The 21484-nt window shown below is 46.0% G+C and overlaps 1 protein-coding gene across 1 annotated transcript; it reads left to right on the forward strand.

Moving 5' to 3' along the window:
* The first annotated feature begins 188 nt into the window (after nt 1-188).
* On the forward strand, nt 189-14770 carry LOC146174037 (neprilysin-1-like). Its single transcript, XM_084585321.1, has 5 exons — nt 189-192; nt 341-575; nt 1205-1418; nt 10706-11290; nt 13169-14770. The coding sequence occupies exons 1-5, from the start codon at nt 189-191 to the stop codon at nt 14768-14770; spliced, it is 2640 nt and encodes an 879-aa protein (XP_084441447.1).
* Nucleotides 14771-21484: the final 6714 nt, after the last annotated feature.

Below are 21484 nucleotides of genomic sequence, written 5' to 3' on the forward strand. Positions count from 1 at the left end.
CCACAATTGGCAAGTGCTATGGTGATTGCTTATTGGGGAAAAGGATGTTCTGAGGCCAAATACAGCAGGCGTTTTCTTTCAGGATAAAGTCTGTATCATGTCTGCAAGACTGGGTGCTACCTCTGAAGGAAGAGTTTCCAAAGGCAGTTTCCAATAAACGAGGGTGTACAGTTGTGGCTATGTACGTCATGGGCATGTGGCTTTCTTGGGGACCAAATATGTGTATCGAAGTGTTAGGAAGTGCTCAAGATAGAAAAGAGGAAGTGTAAGGAAGACTCTAGTCATCTGTTCGTTAGCACACCAGGCTAAGGTGAAGTGCTCTGTAAATAAATCTTTACAGGGGTGGAGGTGCTGGAAGGATCACCAGGGACCCTTCTCTACCTCATTAGAGCTGATGACTCGCTAGACTCCCTCTTTGACCATGACTATGATCCAAGACTGACACTCGGTAGCCAGGCACAGCAGCACCCACTTGGCAGAATTACCGGGAGCTGTGGACCTTTTCTGGCAAGGCTGGTGAAGACGTGGATGAGTGGCTCGCCAATTACCAGTGGGTCAAGTACAGCACTGACATGGTTTGAGAACCATGAAGCCTGTTTAACTAGCTGGGACTGCTTCGAAGAGGAGATCCATAGTTGTTTCGGGGATACCACGGCAAAACGCAAATGTACTGAGCAGGCTACTCCAGCGCGTGCAAGTGCCTAGGGATTGCACAACATACATTGAAGAGGTCCTGGAACTCTGCAAAGCAGTGAATTTCAGTATGTCTGATGAAGACAAGGTTGGTCACCTCTTAAAGGGCATTGCAGAAGATATATATAACTTTTTGTTCACAAAAGATAACTTGGATTCTCCCATAGCCATTATTAAGCAGTCACATGTTCAAAGCTTTAAAGCTGCGTCGCATAACCCCCAAGTTCGGCCGTTTGCCTAATGTGACCACTTGCTAGCATGAATTCTCATGAGCCTCCGAATTTAGCCATGATTTGCCACATCGTGAAAACCCAGGAGAAAATCGTAACTGGTCTAAATAGTTTAAGGAATTCCAGTTGGATCTTATTGGAATTCAACTGGGATCCAAATGGTATCAACTGGCAATTGTTCCTTAAACCATTTAGACCTGTTACGATTTTCGCCTGGGAAACTATCTCGCCATCAAGATGTGAGCCACAGTGCAATCTCCTGTGACAGCTGCTCTCTGCAGGCAGCTCCAATCCAGCACTCCACTTCTTGGGGTGCTACTGCTGTCACTCAACCTGTCCGTGAACCCCGGAACGATTCGTATGGCTCTGCTCCACTCCCTCGTTCCAACTACAGCGCGCTACTTCCTCCGCAACGACATCAGCAGCTGGACTTTGCTGATCGCTATACGGTCTATTTCCAAGGGCTATTATTTGGACCGTGCTCGTGAACCACCAGTATGTTATCACTGCTATGCTCGGCCATATACCCGATTGTGTCGTCGCCGGAACCAGGTTCCACGCTACCAGCGCCAATGGTCAAACCGTCGATCTAATGTGAGTCCAGAAGTCCGTGACCCGACCTTTCCGGCCTCTTCGGGCTCCTACCGCTACGCACCACCACGAAATTACTCTTCAGCTTCTGGCTGCAGCCTCACTCTCTCTGCTCGCCGCTCCCGACGTTCGCCCTCTCCCCGCCGCCTCTCGCCACCACCGGGGAACTAGCATGTGCGGCCGATGGAGGTGCGGTCGCCAGGTCATCATAGAGTTTTAGCTTTCCGCGATCCGCTACCGTGATCCACCACCGCGCGCGTGTTCCATTGCGCATGCCCAGATCCCCTTAATGCCGATAGATGGCGCCACATACTGGAGGCGGTAGAGGGTCACGGTGGAGGATCGCGGATCACGGTAAGCTAGATCGCTCTATCGATTCCTGTCGTCATGCTAATCCTCTACCTGTCGTTATGCTAAAGAACCGCCTGGAAGTGTTAGCGGACGGTACGTGTTTGTGTTATGGCCTTAGTGGATACAGGTGCTAGTGTCCGTGATGAGCTTAGATTTTAAGAGTTGCCTCGGCCGTAAAACCATGTTTGATTGGGATAGAACTGTCATATTTCGAGGCTTAGGGGGAGAATCGTTGGTTCCATTTGGTATTTGTTACGCCAATGTAGCGATTGCTGGCAACGTGCTTAGAACTGAATTTACGGTACTTCCTTGCTCTACGCACAGCATTATTCTAGGTGTTGACTTTTTACTGCGCAACTCTCTGCTTAAACAGTGGAGGGATATCAATGAGGCCTAACGAGCTTCAATCGGCCCTCATAGAAGAATCGCCGCGGACTCTCCAAACATTTTCTTTCTTGAAAGATAACGTCGTTCCGGCGATGTCCGCCATCTTCGTCCCGGTTGTGTCCTCGGGAGCGGTTTCCAATGCCTTCGACGCGGTGGTGGAACCCGCTTCCCTTGCCGGCGCGAAAAAGAGTGCTGGTGCCTCGCAGCGCTTTTCAAGTGAAAGAGCGCCACACCACGCTCTTACTCAATCCTTCCGACGAACGTGCCGTATTGCCGTGTGGTTTGAAACTCGCTGACTTTGAAGAACGCCTTTCTGTTCCAATTTCCGCGTTCGCGGTGACGGCGTTGCCTATCCAGCTAGACGTCCCGATCGGACTGATTCCCAATGCCTGTCCATGATAAAGGAATCGCTACCCACCAACGACCGCCGGATATTGATGCAAGTTCTTTTGAAACTTGTGAACGACTTCGCTCGAGATCAGCCACCACCGATTTCATTTTCCCGCACCAATCACATGATCGACACCCGGTTAGACAGACGCCATGCCGTACGTGTCCCACCTTCAGAACGTAAGATATAATTGACGACCAGGTCCGCGATAATGCTGCAAACAAGGAGATATTCATTAATCACCGAGCCCGTGGGCCGTCCCTAGCTGTGATATTGTGAAAACGAAACGTGGCTCATGGCGATTTTGTGCCGAAATATCACCGCCTCAAAGCTGTCACAAAGAAGGACACTTACCCGCTTCCGCGTGTTGATGCCATTGACTGCCTCCATTCAGGCTCCTACTTTTCACCTGTCGATTTACGGTCAAAATACTGGCAGATCCCAATGCATCCGAAAGACAGAAGACTGCGTTCGTAACTCTAGATGGCTTATATGAATTTAATGTGATGCCTTTCGGGCTGTGGCAACGCTCCAGCTATAGCCATGAAAGTTTTATGGACACTCTTTTGCGTGGACTGAGGTGGCAAATTTGCACATGTTACCTATAGACCTTTTTAGTTTCGATGCCTGGGTGCAGTCATCTTAGTTTAATGGTGGTGCCCCGTATGAGCCAAACTGGTCCGCTCCGACTCCTCTTGACGCCATCTTGGGCTGTATTGTTCGTGTTGATGCTGCGGTGCGGTAGTGTAAAAGTGCTCTTTCGTGGTGCTCGTGAAAGCTATCCGATACCTTGGTGCTATTTGTGCTTTGTTTGAGCGCGCGAGCAAACCGTATACAATTCGTTCGGCATGGCGGCAGCTGTTGGAAACAGCACTGCCGGGGTGACTGCGAAGGACTGCGCTCCACTTCCGCAGTGAGGGTGTATCTGTTGTATCTTTCACGATACATGTATTTTCATTTATATTTTATAATCGCAATGATAACTGTACACACAAACAGCGAATGAACCGTACGGGCAGCTACCGAACGCGGAATATTACGAAAGACGCTTTCCAGTTATCGCCGCATTAATTTAACGTGAAGTGCGACCCATTTCGATATACGATCGACCTGTCCTGCTTCAACAGTGTATACTTTCAAGTTAAACCACGGTTCAAGACCAACACATAAAAGAAGTAGTGTCTAAAGTACCATCCGTCGACGTTTTTATGCAGCCTTGGTGTTCGTCCTGCGGCGCAACAACATAGTATACCCCTGTCCCGTACGTCGTAGCAGCATGGTTTGCACGACGTATTGTTGAGCAAACCGTCGAAAAATGTGCACTCTCAGCTGCACCATGAACGAAGACAACAAATTCGCAGCGCGTACAGCAGCGCTTACGAAAGCGGCGCCGCCCGCTGGCGCGGCGGACTACGGCACTCCCGTCAAACGCTACTCCCTAGTCGTCGCTAGGCCTAAATTGTTTCGCATCGAAGGCACATCCGACGGCGCTTTGTAATTGCTCAACGCTAGAGTAAATGGTCTCTCATGGAACTGTCTTACTGCTGATGCCATAGTATCAGTAAAAGGAAGATGTAAATTTCGGTGACACCTTAGCAACGGAACCCGCATGCTGCACCAGCGGCAACGTGTTGCGTAATTTATTTATATTGCAATTATCCCCAAGAGAGATTTTTTTTTTGTGGTTGGCTTATTGTTTAAGTGAAGAACAGATCTTAGCACGCTCTTCTTGCGCTGGCGGAAGAGATCCACCGTATCGTTAGCGCGAAGGGCTTGGAGAAGGCACGGCCTGCCCGGCATGCGTGGTTACTACGGCGGAGGAAGTGAAATGGGCATCATATTCGTGAGTCCGTCATTGGTACTAAGTCTGTCTGGCTTACATAAAACGTTCATAGGCGAATTAAATCAGGATAGACTGGAAAGCGGTGAAGCAGAAACATATCACAGCCGAACTCGGACCGTCGATGCATGCTTCCCGCATACGCTCTAGGCAATCATCTTGCGATTTTTTTTATTGTTTGTGCAGTCCAGGATCACGCATTGCTGTCCCGATGACATTACGACTAAAATGGCCACTAAAAAGATATTTAAGTCTCTCAAACGACAAAATACCGAGGTGCAAGGCCGCTCTGCTATGCATAAAGCGTGCGAACAGCCCACTCGGTACTGGCAACAATGGGCTGGCGCAAGGAATCTGGTTAAAGAGTATTTTCGTCCTCTCCGGCTTGCTCTCGGTAAAACGGTCTATAATAGATGACGTAGTGATTTTCGGGAGAACCTTCGCCGAGCATAACAGCCGTTTAGCTGTTGTTCTGAACTGCATGGAGAAAGCCGGTCTCGTGCTGATCTCTAAGAAGTACTGCTTCAGTGAACGACAGATCATTGTATTTGGGCATTTGGTTGACCAAGACGGTGTTAGGCCCGACCCGTGAAAGACAGAAGCCGTCAGCTGAGTCAAAGAGCACAAGTATGTGAAAGAACACAGGAGCTTACCCGCTCGCATGCCTCTTGCAAAAAAATATTCCTTTCAAATTGACCCCCGAATGTGATTCGGCATTTCACCAGCTCAAGTTCCTTCTTACCTCGCTGCCCATATTGCGTCATTTCAGCCCGACAGCTCTCAAACTTAACTCCACACTGACGCCGGTGGCATCGGCGTATAGGTGCTGTGCTCATACAACGGCATGGCGGGAATCGACACGTCGCTCATGCAAGTCGCACCCTCAGCAAGTCTGAACGCAATTATACCGTGAAGGGGCAAGAGTGCTGTACCGTCGTTTTTGGCGTACAGCAGTTTCGCTCGTACCTTTATGGACGTACTTTTACAGTTATCACTCATCATTCGTTTTGCTGGCTGATGAATCTGCGCGACCCCTGCGGTCGGTTAACTGGTCCTCCATGCCTTCCGGAGTCCAACTTTACATTGCCGTATAAAAATTACCGCCAAGACGCTGACGCTGACTGCCTCTCGCGGCTCCCTGTCGCGACTATACTCTGCGATGACGACAACTTTGACGACCATCTTGCCGCCGTTCCCGCACAATTTCCGGATCTTGCCACTTTCCAGCGAGAACAACGTAAAGATCAAGACTTTGTGCGTTTTATGAAAAGCTCGTAATCTGGCACCTGGAAACCCTTTCTGCATTCGCGATGGTTTGCTCTACCGGAAAAATTACTCGTCTGGCGGTGCGCGCTTTCTGCTCATCGTTCCGGCTAGCCTCTATTCATCTGTTCTACACGTAGTCCACGATGACGTTACAGCTGGACACTAGGGGTTTGCCTTTCTACTGGCCAAATATGCTTCGAACGACACAGCGTTGACCTCTTGGGTGCTGTGCTAGCGGTTCAAGCTTCCCACGACTTCTTACCTCCGAACACACCATATGACCTCATAGGCCCGTTTCCTCGCTCGTCCAAAGGTAATCGCTGGGTCAACGTATGCGTTGATCATCTCCCGTGAAACTGCCACCATCCCTTCCGCCACCGCCGCTGACGTCTCTTCACGCTGTCGTCCTCCGTCATATGCCCTCGTGTCATTATTAGATACCGTTGCCGCCAGTTTACGGCAGATGTTGTGGAACAGCTTCTGCGCTTTTGTTCTTGTCAATTCCGTCATTCTACACCTTACCATCCCCAGACAAATGGCCTCGTTGAACGTACAAACCAGACACTGACGAGCATGCTTGCGATGTATGTCGACTCTTATCATAAGAACTGGGATGACGTGCTCAATTATTTATGCCCATCCGCCTCGAAGCTCTCTCGACACCATCTTATCGTTCTCTCTCGACACCGAGCCTTCTGTTTCCAGCACCGTCTGCCGCGCTGAAGAGGCTCGTCGGCTCGCTCGGTTACGCACTCTGGCCTCAGGGCCGCTCTAAGCAGAGCTACAGTAGCCGTCACCGGATTGTCTGCTACTTTCCCGAATATTTAGTATGGCTTATAGACGCCTCTCCGCAAGCATGGTTTGTCCCAGAAGCTGTTGTCGCACTAGACAGGCCAATTTATGCTCAATTGGATTAATGACTTAAATTACGTGGTGTCTCGCCAATCTTCCCAAGGTCGCCCCTCGCGGAAAACACAAGTTGTGCATGTCGCAAGGATGAATTAAGCTCTGTTACTCTCGGGACTCTTGACGACAGTCTCGGGGTCTTCGTCTGCGAAGGGGGAAATGTTAGGAAGCGCTGAAGAGAGAAAAGAGGTGTGAGGAAGAAGCTCACCATCTATTCGTTAGCGCACCAGGCTAAGGTGGAGAAGCGCATTGTAAATAAACCTTAATAGTAATTCAAACTAATGAAGAGTGGAAACTTCCTGGTAAAAGAGCCCTGCAACTCTTCTTCGAGACGCTTTGGATGAATTTTTGCAGATTCCAAATTAAAAGGAATTACAGGAATCGGTACTATAGAACAGGAGTTTTAAGAAAGGAATCTTCAAAAGGCAAGCAAATAAAAAAGTGCTCTCAACTCAATTTTCCCGGTCTTCTGCTTCCCCATTTCGCCCGTCCAGTGACGACACTTGTGGGTTGGTTGGTTGGTTTGCGGGGTTTAACGTCCCAAAGCAACTCAGGCTATGAGAGACGCCGTAGTGGAGGACTCCGGAAATTTCGACCACCTGGGGTTCTTTAACGTGCGCTGACATCGCACAGTACACGGACGCCTTGCTTGTGTACCAATCGAAACAGCCTACATGAGCACGTCGCTACATTAAAAAAAGATGGCTTCTTATTGTTTTCCAGTCGCTGTAAGACATTTTTTCTAAAGTTGACGCGCTCTCCACCATGATGCCTCTCAGGAATAGAATGAGACCGGGGGCAGGCAGGGGAAGGAGACATTCATTTGTCACCATGCACTCCAAACTATTGTGCTTGTCTGGTGAGCCCGCTCCTTGATCGCCCCTCTCTGTATCCCAAGCCATCCTCCAATAGCGAGGAGCGACTGGCGAGGTCGTTCAATTATTTTCTGCCTAACTTTGGCTACATAGCCACAGGTCCACATGTAGGTCGTGAAAGTTTTTGTTCCAAAGTAGTAACTAGTGCCTCTGTTGGTGCTTTTTGTGTCACTTGCTTTGCAGCCTTTGTGTAAAACAAACATATTGGATTCATTGACTTAATATAGAAATACAACAATGCGACGTAACATATTTTTCCTAATGAACACAATTTGCAGCGCATTTGCCATTTATCCAATCATCAAACGCTCACCATTTGAAGAACAACCACTGTGTGCCGTCAGCACCATGATTTTGATTCTGAAGCAAATTAAAATATAAATGCAGAAATATGCGTTTTACGACCGGTGGCAATACTGTCACCATAACTCGACAATTGCAACAAAGAAGCAAAACAAGGCACTCAAATTATGTTGCAGGACCCCTTTTACTACCTTGGTATTTTTTTTTTTTGGACCATGCGTTTTTTCTTTTCTCCGCAGATGGTGTCGCGCACGCATGCAATGTCAGCCCAGCAAATGGTAACATAAAGAAAACAATATGCTATATATATATATATATATATATATATATATATATATATATATATATATATATAATAGAGCGAAGGGTATACGCTTCATTTAAAGAAACATTTTATTAGACTCGACGTTTCGATCGGAGACCGATCTTTCTCAAGGACTCTTGAGAAAGATCGGTCTCCGATCGAAACGTCGAGTCTAATAAAATGTTTCTTTAAATGAAGCGTACCCTTCGCTCTATTATTTTTTAAGCGGCCAAGTACGTTAAATGTTCTCGCATCCTATATATATATATATATATATATATATATATATATATATATATATATATATATATATATATATATATATATATATATATATATTCTAGGTTTGCTTCGTAAACTGCTAAAATTCTGTATACTTGGTTATGCTTACTAGAAGACACGTCATTCCTAAGCTGTAATGCAGTGCAAAGCTGCCACGTTCGTCACATTTACGAGCCTTTTATAGTGTGCATGGATTCGAGCGCGCCCGACGACAGCGATCATGACGATCACTGTGACACTGCTTGCCAATGTCTGCCCACCCAGTCCAAAATTAAAATATAATTGGAACTACCTGAGGCTTCCGATGAGTCGTATTGAAACCACCGGAAAAAAGGAAAATCAAATGGATTATCGAATTCCATTTGGTCACACCTATTGGCTGCTTGAATAGATATTTGCGTAATTCAAGTTCGAAACTTGATTTCCAAGTGCAGTTTGCTTACACATTTGGAGTTTCAGTTCCAAGTGGACAATCTTTCACATTACATTTGACTTTAGAATTGGAATTTGTATTCCCAATTGTAGTGTCAAAATCCAGTTGGTCAGACTGTCAAAGCTGAACTGAAATTTTTATATCCAATTGGTATCTCTGTCGTACTCCAGATGACTTCACTTGTAATTTGTGCCCCTTTTAGAGCCGCATGTCTTAGTAAGAATGGGAACATCAAATTCTTACTATTTCAGTTGGAAATTTTTCAATTGAATGTAACTAAAAGGCAGTAATTAGATCATCACATTTCTTTCTATAAGGATGAAATTAGTCTTCTAAATAACGATACTACCAGGTTAATATGTTGAATTGTTCTCATTATTTCCACATTCCCTGTAGCGAAGAATAAACAAATTCATTTCACAGAGAATTATCACTGTCACCAGCAACAGGTTACAGCAAAGTATATAAGAATGAAGAAGATTGTTCGGTGCATAAATTATTGAGATTAACTTTGTACCACATTGCTTAGGTGTACGGGATACGTGTTTGACTTTAATTCCACAAAAAGCTTATAATTATCAAATTTCAATCTTCTGGTAAAAAGAAATGTTGGCATCAGACACAGTATCTCCAGGCATTAAAATGGTTCCATTTGGATTCTATCGGTTTTCCATCAATTGGTTTAGATGCCAAGTCGCATCTCAGCACCAACATTGCTGCTATTGGTAAATAGGCAGGAATGCGGGCTTCTGGACCTTGCTTTCGCATGCGTTTAACGCTGTGGACGTTTTGCTATAAACCCACTAATTAATGCTTCATTAAATACCACATTAACGCCCTGATGCAGTGAATATTGCTTTTAAAATGAAATAAAATCGTACAGCGCACGCACCTCATCGACCTCATGTTGATTGCTGGGCAGTTTGCAGGTTTTAGATGTGTCTCATCATATTTTCAGAAAGTCGCTCAAAGAACAATCGAAAACCGTCCGGGAATTCCTGCAGTATATTACAATTCTGCCTGCTGATTCTTCCGCGGAAAGATTTTTAGATAAACCCCGGTAATGAAAAAAACATATGACTCATAAAAATCTCATACAGATTTCTAATACTACAGTCATACAAATATCATACAGTCTCATGTATTTGTCATACGTTGAATGATATTTGTATGAGATGATAAGAGATATGTACAAGTTTTATGTGAGTTTAGTATGAGAAATCTGTATGAGGTTTTTGTGACTTATAGGGTTTTTTTCACAACAATCCTCACTAGCGATCCTTTGCCAGAACCAAAAAGAAAGAAAATATTTTTCGTCCATTTTCATTCCTCGTGCCATGCCTCATTTAGACGAAGGAAAAAGAAGAGCGTGCTACCCACAGGAAGCAAGCACCATGAGTGACCCTGCAAAAAAGAGTATTACCTCCCCTCGTTCACCGCCGATGTCTCCGATATCGCCGTTTGCAGCTTCGCGAGCGTCAAAGCCGCAATATCCAGTGGATGGCACGAGCAAGTCGCCAGGAGCACCACCACGGAGCACGAATTTATCACCTAAGACCACATCACCACGACCACAACTCACCCTACCAGCCAGAGAAGGGAAACGCGGTGAACTAAAAAGAGGCGTTCTATCCCCTGCCTCACCGTCCGCAGCGCCGAAATCATCACGAGAGGCGGCGGCAGCTTCGCGAGCCTCGAGAAGCCCACCTCCAGTCGTGGCCACGACAGCGAGTGTCCGAGGTCTATCAGGTGCCGAAGCAACAGCACCTGTTCTCTCACCTACGGCTGTAGCGAGTGCGCGAACACGTTCTCAGCCGACGTCTCCTGCTAACCACACTCTCTCTCCTCGGAAGGCCCACCCGCTGCGAATCATGTCCCCTTCAGGCTGTGGAGGTCAGATCCCTTTGTCGTCAGATGCACTAGACCTGTCACTGTTTTCTCCTGCAAACACAGAGCCCTCCAAACTACAGTGGGCCATTCTAGGCACCGCAGGCCAATCAAAGCAGAGCTATTTCCAGAGTGTCTTTCCTGGCGAGAGAGAGGGCGGGTCACAATACATCGTCCACTTGGCTATGGCGATTGCAGGAATCTGCATGCTGCTGCTATTGATCGAATCTACCACGAGCGCCTACTTCCAGCACTGTGACAATCCCGTGAGCTGCTTTGACCTGAACACCGAGCTTCGCCGCAGCAGGCTTGTAGACGTCGACCCATGCGAAAACATGTTCGCTCACATTTGCGGACGCTGGAGCAGCATGTATCCTGGCCAATTGAATCAGTTCGATATCCTGGACAACCGGCTGCTCATGTCCTTGCTCGAGAATGTCGGCCGAGCACCGATGGGCTCCGGCAGCGCGACTGACAAGGCGGGTGCCGCTATTTCCGCCTGCATGGCAGTACCCGACGGCGAAGTAGACGGCACCAAAACGATTCGGGAAGTATTGAACCATCATGGGCTCAGATTTCCCGCGCAAGAAAGGCGAACTAACCGTGAACTGTTTCGAATCCTTGTCGGCTTGACCCTGCAGGACCTATCCCTTACAAAAAAGCTTAATGAGTTTCTGATTAAATGTTAATTGCATTTCTCATCATGCACATTAACATTTCTATACATTTTCTTGATGCATATTTAATGAGTTTCACAAGAAAGTTGGCCACCGTGCTTCTGGTTGGTACCTAATGTGTGCATTTCTTGTGTGTTGACCAATGAGCGCCTCATGGCTTTCACTTTTGGATAAAAAGTAAAAGCTAAAACATAGCGAAGCACCTCAACTACATTAAAAAAAGCTAAAAAATAAAAAAAATGAAAACTAAGCGAAAAAAAAAAATGCACCCTCGCGCGATTCGAACTTAGTACCTCTTACTCCGTAGCTTTCTACGCTAACCACTCGGCCACTCGGGAACTGGTAACAAGGTACCGTATTTGCTTCTTATGTCTGGACTGCATTCATAAGATTGGGACTTAATGTTTCGAAGCATGTTTCGAAGTGTACAGGCCATTGCGGCTGCTCTAACAATTACAACTTCTTGACCATTACAACTTGCATCTAATGTTCTGGATACCTATGCGCACTATTTTGTCCACTGGAGTCATTTTAACATGTCGAGTTTGGCATCGCTGGCAAATTTATCAGCGCTGGCTCTTCCGTGGTTGCTACCTTGGGCGTAATTTTCGCTGAACACGGAGCTATAGCACGAACCTTTAAGGAAAAAAAGTGCGACCAAGCTTCAATACCGGCAAGCGCAGCAGCGCCAACACTATTTTACTGGTAACTAAATCTTATTTGTATCTAAACATTTCGGGAAGCGATGCGATGACTGAGGGCTCGGCTAATCTATACGCAGAGCAAGAAGGAGCTCGAAAGCTTAAGAAACACGCAAATATCATGCATTATAAAGAAGGCATTGCTTCTCGTGCCCTGGTCGCGCACATGCTCCCAGGACAGTCCAGTTCCGAGTCAACGAACGGCTCGGGTTACGTCCGCGCGTCGTCGTCGGCGCAGGCCTCTCCAAAACGGCCTGCTCGCAGGTGCGAGGAGGCATTGGAAATGGAGCGGCCTTGCGTCCGTTTGCTTGGAGGCGGTGTGGCAGTGCGTCGGTTCGCGTACACAACAATATCCTTGCCCGTAACACCCTCAAGCATATTGTCCAACCACAGCACCCATTCGCTTGGCAAGAAGTGATTTGCAATGGCACAAACACCCAAGACGCCGGGTGTAAGCGTGTTTTGAATGAAACAAATGTCCAAAAAGTTGTTTTTGTTTTTACAGTGCATGCTAAACAAAAATGAAAACATAGTAAAGAATATACATTCGCTTAGTGATGCATAATTTCCCTCATTTGAGAAAGTCAATGCATTTCCACATTAGCTCCTATACAAAAATACTGTTGTGTTTTCCAAGTACGAAACTTCTTGCGTAATCTCAAATGAAAGTCTGTTGCGGATCTCATGTTAAAACACATAAAAATTGTTTCTTAGGCAACATCCTACATATGCTAATCAGAAATGAAAACATAGGGCTCTGAAAGTGTGCAGTTAACAAAGAAATAATATATATTCACTTAGTGATGTATACATTTCCTCATTTGAGAAAGTCAATGTATTTCCACATTAGATCCTACCCAAAAATACTGTTGCGTTTTCCAAGCACAAAACTTCATGTGTGATCTCAAAGGAAAGTCTGCCGCGGATATGATGTTAAATCACATCTAATCTTGAATCTCCTTTGAGTGGTTGATGACTCATCAAAAACACATTACGTGGGTAACAGAAATTCAATATCCATTTTTGTAAGGGATTGGGCGTGTTCTTCCAGCTCAAGCCTTCGCCCTACTTGAAAACGGAGCACAGGTTCGTGTTCGAGCTCAGGAACGCTGAGACGATGCAGAGGTATACAATCCAGGAGAAAATAATGGCTACTTGCGTTCGCGCATATGATCCAGCAGTGGACGATGTAGATTCTTTGGCAGCCACCCTTGTCAATGTAGAGATTGACGTCAGAGTTCTGTACAAGATGTACGCACCCGGTGAACCGGAAAGGCGGCACAGTCGGTTTCGGCATATTGAACAAGTTTTGCACGAAACAGATGATCTTGCAGCTATAATTAAAACAGAGTGGTGGGTTGATGATATTAATGCCAACATACCCAAGAAGTCGGCGATAAGTGCAGAGTCTGAAATCCTGCTAAAGGACAGGGAGTCTCTACTTTCAACAGAAGCTGTGCTCAGGGGATACAGTACCCGAAGCTTGCCACTGCAAAACTACATAGCTTGGAAAGTCATCACGTACCTTTCGTATGGAGCGTCGAGCAAGATGGCTCACTGTCACGCCTCCTTGCGTCGTAAACACTGGAGTTACGCATTCAGCGTTGCTCTCAAACGCTGCATTTCGTACACGAAGCTAATCTTGCCCTACGGCATTATCAGTCTTCAGCTCACGAATATTCTCGGCGACAACACAATAGACTATGTGATCACTATCGCCAAGAACATAAGGCAGCAGATGGAGTTGTCGTACAATGTTTCCTTGGGGGACAAACAATCTGCAAAGCGCATAGTGCAGAGGCTACGCTCTATTCATCAGATCATCGGAACGTCGTCGAAGCTTCGAAATAACGTCGCATTGGACTCCTATTACAAGCACGTGCCGAAGTACGAAGATAAAACCGAATTCGTCGTTTGGCTACTGGAAGCTCATCGCGCTGTGGCAGCGCACAAGAAGCTGTTTCTGCAACCATCCGCCGATGTCGCTGCTTCGATCAGTAGAGACGACTGGGAAGGCACAGCTGTATCCGTGGGCGCCTTCTACGTCATCTTGCAAAACCTCATCTACGTTCCGGGAAGCATACTATTACCGCCGCTTCTAGTTCCACGTGTTCCAAGCTCGTACAACTACGGCGGCATCGGCAAAGTGCTGGGCCACGAACTATCTCACGCATTCGAGCCAAATTACCTGGGCGTGGGCACCGGCGACGAGGGTCAGACGTTCTACACGCCTCGCTTCCTGAAAAGACTAGAGGAGCAAAGAGAATGCCTCGTACTGCAGGCGAATAAGATGGCCCACAGTGCCATAGCTGGGAACAACTCCATCAGCGAGACATATGCTGATAGTGCAGGAGTCGAGGCCGCGTACCTTGCGTACTCCGTCATGACAAAACATTATCCCCAAAAGGGAGTAGAACAGTACACGGCCGACCAATCGTTCTTTGCCGGTTCTTGTTACATGTTCTGCGAATCAGAACAGAAGCCATCGCAAGCGGGTGTCTACCTACCAAACAGCCTCCGCTGCAACCAGCCTTGCGTTAACACCCAGGAGTTCGCCGATGCCTTTCACTGCAAACAGGGTTCGGCCATGGTCCCAGCTCAGCGGTGTGACATCCACGACCGGCGGCTGACGAAGCATTGGGAGACTCACTGAAATACTTGTGGCTCTAGAAATTTTGCACCGCGCCCTAAATAGACTGACATTGACAGGGTATTTTGCAATTGTGTCTGCTACTGTGAAAATTTCCTCGCCGCTTATGATGTAAACGCACTGTTGAGTCTAGAGACAGCGAACGGACTTTATTTTGATCATGGTCATTGTTTGACTACGTTTACTCTACCCTATTGTTCGTTGGACGGATATGCTTAATGTGGGACTGGCTTTTGCCGTCGTTCTGAGATGAGTCATATTCACTCTGTTTCAGTGGTTTTTATCGCGTGCCTTCACTAGCACAGTTCCTTGTAGTTGACTGAAAAGGCAGAGAATAGCAAAGTCATAAACTGAGCAGAACTATGATCGGGAGCTCGGTAAAAGTTTGTCGCGTTAGTATTTTGTGTTTTGCTACGCTTTAGACTCTTTTGAAGATAATTTCGCTACTTTATTTACTGCGAAGGGAGCGATGCAAAGCTTCCTGACATTTTGAGTGCCTTGAAAAAGTATTTCAGGGTTTTGCAATGTGAAATCAGAAATTTTGCAAAGAAACGAAATACATGCTTAGTTCGGTGTGGATTTGTCCACTAAAACCAGCAACATCAAATATTGACTTTATATTTATGAGACCATACAAAGCCAAGTTTAGGTCATGAGTCGGCTATCTAAAGGATGCGATATGTGCAAATTATTCGCGGCAGTACCACAGGCTGGTTGTATGTTGCTGGTGCTGTCCGGTAGTAACGTGACTATCTTATCGCTTGCGCGTACTCTAGTCACTGGCGCATCTCGCTAGCAGTATACAAGGCAACAGCGCAGTGTTACGATTCTTACCCGTTTTGATTGATCAGTAGAATAGTGATTTTCGCGAAACCATGAGCAATTCACGAGTACCTCGTCAAGGAAACTACTTAGTGCATCTCTTTTTCAAAAGTATCCATGAAGACCCGGTTTTAATGGTCTCATCTATGTATGATGCTTCAGTTGAGTGCAGTTTTAGTCGAGCAAAGCTCCAGTCAGAATATATTGAAAACCTTGACCTAAGGTAGCGTCAGTTTGGCTTTGTAGCTGCAGTACAGAAAACACACATCATTGATTCTTTTCGGTATTTGGTGCATGCTGTTCTGCGCCTCTGCAATGTATCGATTCACTTTTAGTTCACGACTACACTGAGAAACGATCCTGATGCTTGATATTTGTTTCATTCCAGCCTAACTATCTTACACAACAGCAGATACCTTGTCAAACGTGTAGCTTTGGGAAATTCACGCTGATCGTTACACTACTTCAGTAAGATGTGTTGTCGGCCTAGTTGGTGCAGTACTTCAGACATCTTATAGTAGCGCGAAAAAACACACACAAGACAGGGTACAGGACGAGCGCTGACTGCCAACTGTTTATTGGAAGGAAAGAGGAACGTATATTTAAACCCTCGGCCACTCAGGTGTTCATAGCCCCAATCGCACTCACCCCACCCGGTATCAAAAATCATCAATGACAAGCCTAGGCATGTGTGATTAAACACAACAAGGAAGCGATAAATAAACGATACATATCTTAACAACAGTCAAACGTAGCAAAGCAGTGTGAAGACTTGAAGCAAAAGCAGACAAAACTAAACAACGTAAAAATTAGAGCTCACAACAAGGTAATAACCAAAGGTAACTAGCAAAGAGGCAATAGCAGCCAATCCCTCGTAGCAAAAGCAGTGTCCACAGCAAGGCAAAAGTAGTCTAACAAAAAGCCGTAAAAAACCAGAACAAAACACCAAGGTAACAAAAGCATTTTAACAAAAAAAAAAAAAAAACCAACAAGGTAAGACCAAGGTAAAAAACCAAACCCAAGGGTAACTAACAAAAAAATTGTAGCAATAGCAGTCAATATCTCGTAGCAAAGGCAGTGTCATGTATACGAAGCAAAAGCAGTCAAAATCTAAAAATTAAACAAGGTAAAAATCTATATATAAAAATATAAAAAAAACGCCACAAATACCAAAGACAGGCCGTCCGAAGCAGGTTACAAACAGTGGACAATGGAATACTCATTTCAGATCATATTATCGAGGAAAGATACCTCACTGCTGTAGAGCACTACAGAAGACTCACTGATACAGTCAGTCCCTCTTATCTTTACGCTTCCATGATTTCACTTGCGAGTGAATTGCGGCTCTTGCCAAGAATCCTAATCTCATACAGCCGAGGCTAGCAACCCCTACAGGACGCGCAATGCTTAGCCAAATTAGAACCTTCCCCCGTTGTTAATGATAAGTCATGTTCCCGTGCACGATCGTCCTGTACCCTGTCTTGTGTGTGTATAAGATGTCTGGAGTTACACTACTTGCATACTGCTTGTGTGTTTTCACCAGCGTCCCTTTCACTTATATTATGCTTCGAGACATTAAACGCCTTGCGAACCTTTCGCAATGTTTGAAACAACACAAAGCTTTAATCAACACTCATGCACTTTTACTCTATATGTTAATTTATTTTGTGAAAGTACAAACGGCACGACTACCCGTGTATGTTGAAGATATTGCCTGGTTTTCCTTAAATTCATTAAAGGGAAGAACAAAACTTCCCGAAAAAAATCCAATGCAAGAAAAAATATCGCCCACAAACAGACTTGCATGCGGATACAGCACCTTAGGTGGACTTTGGAGGTATTTGTGGCTTTGTGCAGTGTCCATGGCGCGGCAGCACGTTCGGCTATTTTGTTCCACTAAAAGCTTGGGTTATGAAATCGAATTTGCGAACGTTTAGCCTAGCACATCCGTGGGACCTACCCTCTGCTCACTTTCTCGCAGCACGAAGGTCTGAAAGAAAGTGTCTTGACAGACCATGACATAAGAGCTCAACCACTAAGTCGGCTGACCCAGTTACGTTGCTGACCGCGGCGGCCATGTTTCGATGCGGGCGACACGCAATTCAGCACCGGCGTGTTGATCTCGTGCACCTTAATGAACATCCTGCAATCGAAATTAACCGAGCTCTCTTTTGCGGGGTCTCTCATAGCCGATGTAGCTTTGGGACATTGAATAAAAAATTTAAAAAACAGGAGCTGAAAATTTCTCTCTGCTCTCGACGAGACATGCTGTAGAGGTTTGCAAAGCAAAAAGTTGAACCTAAACTTAAAACAAGCAGTCATAAAGTTTTCAAACATTAAGATCTGCGTAACAATAGAACAGAGATGACATGACAAATAATAAGTATATTTATCCCCACCTACATGTTACCTTACCAGTGAATTTCTCTGTAGGGCTAAGTATCACAGAGCAAGAAAAAAAAAAACGATTTAAGTGCCGGTATAGCTTGCAAAGCAAACACGGATATACGTGCGGAACATACAGTACTTGTAGCACTCGTTTAGCTTTGCCTGGTCGGGTTGATCTAAGTATGTAACGGGTGCTTTAGGCTTTATTTTGAGGATGAAGAAGACCTAATTAAGATGTTCAATGGGACTTTGTAAGGGGAGATGAAGACGATGAAATAATCTCATGCCAAACAGCATAATACCGGAATAATGTGCGGCCAATCCCTTTGTGGGTGTGTGCCATTATCTAAGGGCACAAAAACAATGACGTCTTAGCAGGCAAAGCAACTCCTATCGACATTGCGGGTGGTCAAGCGAATGAACAAGAAACCCGATTTCATTGCTTCGGCCTAATTTCAAAATTCATTGCGAGTTTTTTTTTTTTTTTTAGGATGACACTTCACGGCCCCCTCGCGAAATCCAAGAATGCAGGCAATAATGCATCTAAAAAAAAAAGACGTTTGTGATCACTGCGGCCACCCGCTTTGGAGGGATGCATAAGCAGATCACTTTGAACGTCGACATTGCCGCCTTTAGCTATTTCGACGTCTAATTGACTTCATTGGCGGTAATTAATTAACGAATGACTCCACAAGCGCGAATATTTACCCTGGCGACATTTTTAACGCCATTCACGCACTTTCACTCGCTTACTTGTCAAAAGACGTCCATTTTCAGTTTTATGGCGTCATAAACTGACGTCACGTCCGATGTCCTCATAGGTATAACGTAGCCAGAAGTGAGGTACCACGTTATCAATTTGAACGTTGACATTACCCTTTTGGATATTTTGATGTCTAACTGGCGGGTACTTAACACCATGGAACACCTTTCTGAAGTAGGTGATTACACAGAAAGCATTCGCCTGGCCCTGAATATGGACGAAGCTTCATTCGCACAAAAGGCAGCCAACCAGTTTTTCTTAAATCATGATTGTCTTCCTACTCCTCCTCCGGTGTTATCAATGCTTGAGCCCCTGAATAGATGACTATAGACTTCACTACGACAAAATTGCTGACCTCTGTACGTCGCCTCAAGACAAACACTGCCCCTGGACACGAAGACATACGCAATTCCTTATTTCGTAGCTTGGAAGGGTCTGCTTTACAGTCTCTGCTTGATACATTACAATCAATGAGCTGTGGCATTCTGGAGTAATTCCGAGAGAGCGAAAACATTATATCGTGTTCCAATACCCAGATCAGGTCAGCCGCCAATTTCTCTAACGGCCCTCTGGCCTAATTTTCTTACGACTGCTATCTGCAAGCTTTACACATTCTAGCAGATCGCTTGTCATTGTGGTTGGAATCGAATGCTTGTTATACAGAACGAAAGACGGCTTTGTAGCTTTGGCTGCTGACGTACTTAACGATTCTCCCCAGACTCATCTGGTTCGTAGTGTGATAGCTTGAGACATCAAAAAGGCATATGACAACGTCCTTCGCTCCGCAATTCTTGGCACCCTTGAGGATCTCGGTCGCCGAATCGCTTTCTTCTCTCAATTCACTCCTTTTTAACCAACAGAACTTTTAGTATTCCTGTGTATGGGGATCCTTTTGGTCACTTTACATCCAACTACGGGATGTTGGAGCCCCAGGGCTCCATCTTCATCTCTACATTATTCAACGTGGCTTTTATTCCTCTTGTCAGAGCCCTAGTAAACATGCCTTCTATACTCGTTCTTACCTATGCCGATGACGCAAGCTTGTGGTCCTGTCATCCAGATACGTCTGTACAAAAGTCGGCGTTCTAGCACGCGCTAGATTCCTTAACATCTCGACTCCCCGTTTTGGGTCTGGCGCTATCGTGCAGTAAATAATGTTTCATTCACATCACTTACAAAAGCAGCTCCTTTTACCTTTACAGTAGATATTTCTGGAATTCATCAAGTGGAAAGTGTTCTGGGATTGGAACTCCTTGGCTAAACACTGCCCGTAAATCGGCTCATGCTGCACTCACTCGGTCTGATTCGTCGCATAGCCACGCGCTCTGGCGGAGCGTGTTCTAATACTTCTCGTCAGCTCGTGCACTCTATCTTTCAGCCGCGGATATTATTGTACCAGGCAGAATTTTATCTCCTCACCCGTTGAGAATGAGACTCCCTTGAAGCTATCAATCACGAGGCTGTGTGCGCCAAAACCTATCTCCCTTGTCTTACACCGATATCCGTCCTACAAGAGTACGCTCAACTTAGTACATCAACTGAATTCATCGACCAGCGTGAGACAAGCAGAGCACGAAAAATGTCGCTTCAGCTCCATCCTCCGTGGTAGTATACTGTCAAGTCACAGACAATCGATCCACTGCTTCGCCAGCGATGTCAGCCGCGCGTCTACCTCCAACCAGAACTGCAGGGCTACAGCCAGTTGCAGCAGTGTACAGTCCCTCTCTTCGTCATCTTAACTCTCGCGCAACATATAGCGTGGATACATGCACCCCCTTTCCTTGGAGCTTCAGGCGATACACAATGCAATTGACTCCCTTCCCCTCTTACCCACATTTCATATTGTTAATATTTACACTTACTCCTTAGCCACCTTTATGCAGCTAAGGTTGTTCGGCGCACATTCAAAATCTCATAGCCTGAGTTGCTTTGGGACGTTAAACCCCACAAACCAACCAACCAAAATTACACAGTGCATTCACCAGCCCTGCAAAAATTACCCGTCCTGTGCTCGCCATGCTCACGATCTACATAATATCCATGTGGATAGAATGACAAACCTTGACACATCAGGAATCTCGCCACCTTCCCTTCTTCCCCCCAGATCCACTCAGCGAACGCGCGTTCTAATTCCTCCGTGTTCGTACCCCTCCGCCTTAATCTCACTTGGGAGGAGTGTGGTGTTCGGCTTATCGGTCGTTCGTTCACATTTCACCGACCATAAATCGCTTTAACCAATCTTGGGCCCAACAACCGGTGTTCCGACTATTGCAGCAGTGCGTTTGCAGCGCTAGGCTGTCACATTGTAAGCTTACCGGTATTCGCTTATCTTCAGAAAATCAAGCGAGAATGCTGAAGCCGATTTCTGTTCGCGCCTGCCGTTATCAGTGATGAAAGACGAAACGCAAGAAAGCGAGGAAACGTTTTACTCATTGCGGTTGCAATCAATGCCAGCTTCAAGCCAGCACGTTGCTCGAACAACAACTCGGGACCCCATGCTTTGTAAAGTGATAGATTTCATAAACGTGGGTTGGCCATGCGTCTGTGACTGAAAAAGATTTGAAGCCTTTTTTTTTCACAGACGCAACGAGCTCAGATTTCACCAAGGCTGCATCATGTTCGGGATGCGAGTGATCGTGCCGGCAAAGTTGCGCAACTTGCAGCTGGACGAACTTCACGAAGAGCACCTGCAGGCATCGTGCGCAGCAAGCATCTAGCGCGCAGCTACGTGTGGTGGCCTTCCA

Source organism: Amblyomma maculatum, chromosome 11 (genome assembly GCF_055883805.1).
Source record: "Amblyomma maculatum isolate TAMU_Amacu chromosome 11, ASM5588380v1, whole genome shotgun sequence".
Taxonomy (NCBI): domain Eukaryota; kingdom Metazoa; phylum Arthropoda; class Arachnida; order Ixodida; family Ixodidae; genus Amblyomma; species Amblyomma maculatum.

Bases quoted from the DNA above. Each gene is read 5' to 3' on its own strand.
- LOC146174037 (XM_084585321.1), top strand. The intron at 576-1,204 runs GTTTGAGAACCA...TGCTCTCTGCAG, and splicing joins TCAAGTACAGCACTGACATG to GCAGCTCCAATCCAGCACTC. The intron at 1,419-10,705 runs GTATGTTATCAC...TCTCCTCGGAAG, and splicing joins ACCGTGCTCGTGAACCACCA to GCCCACCCGCTGCGAATCAT.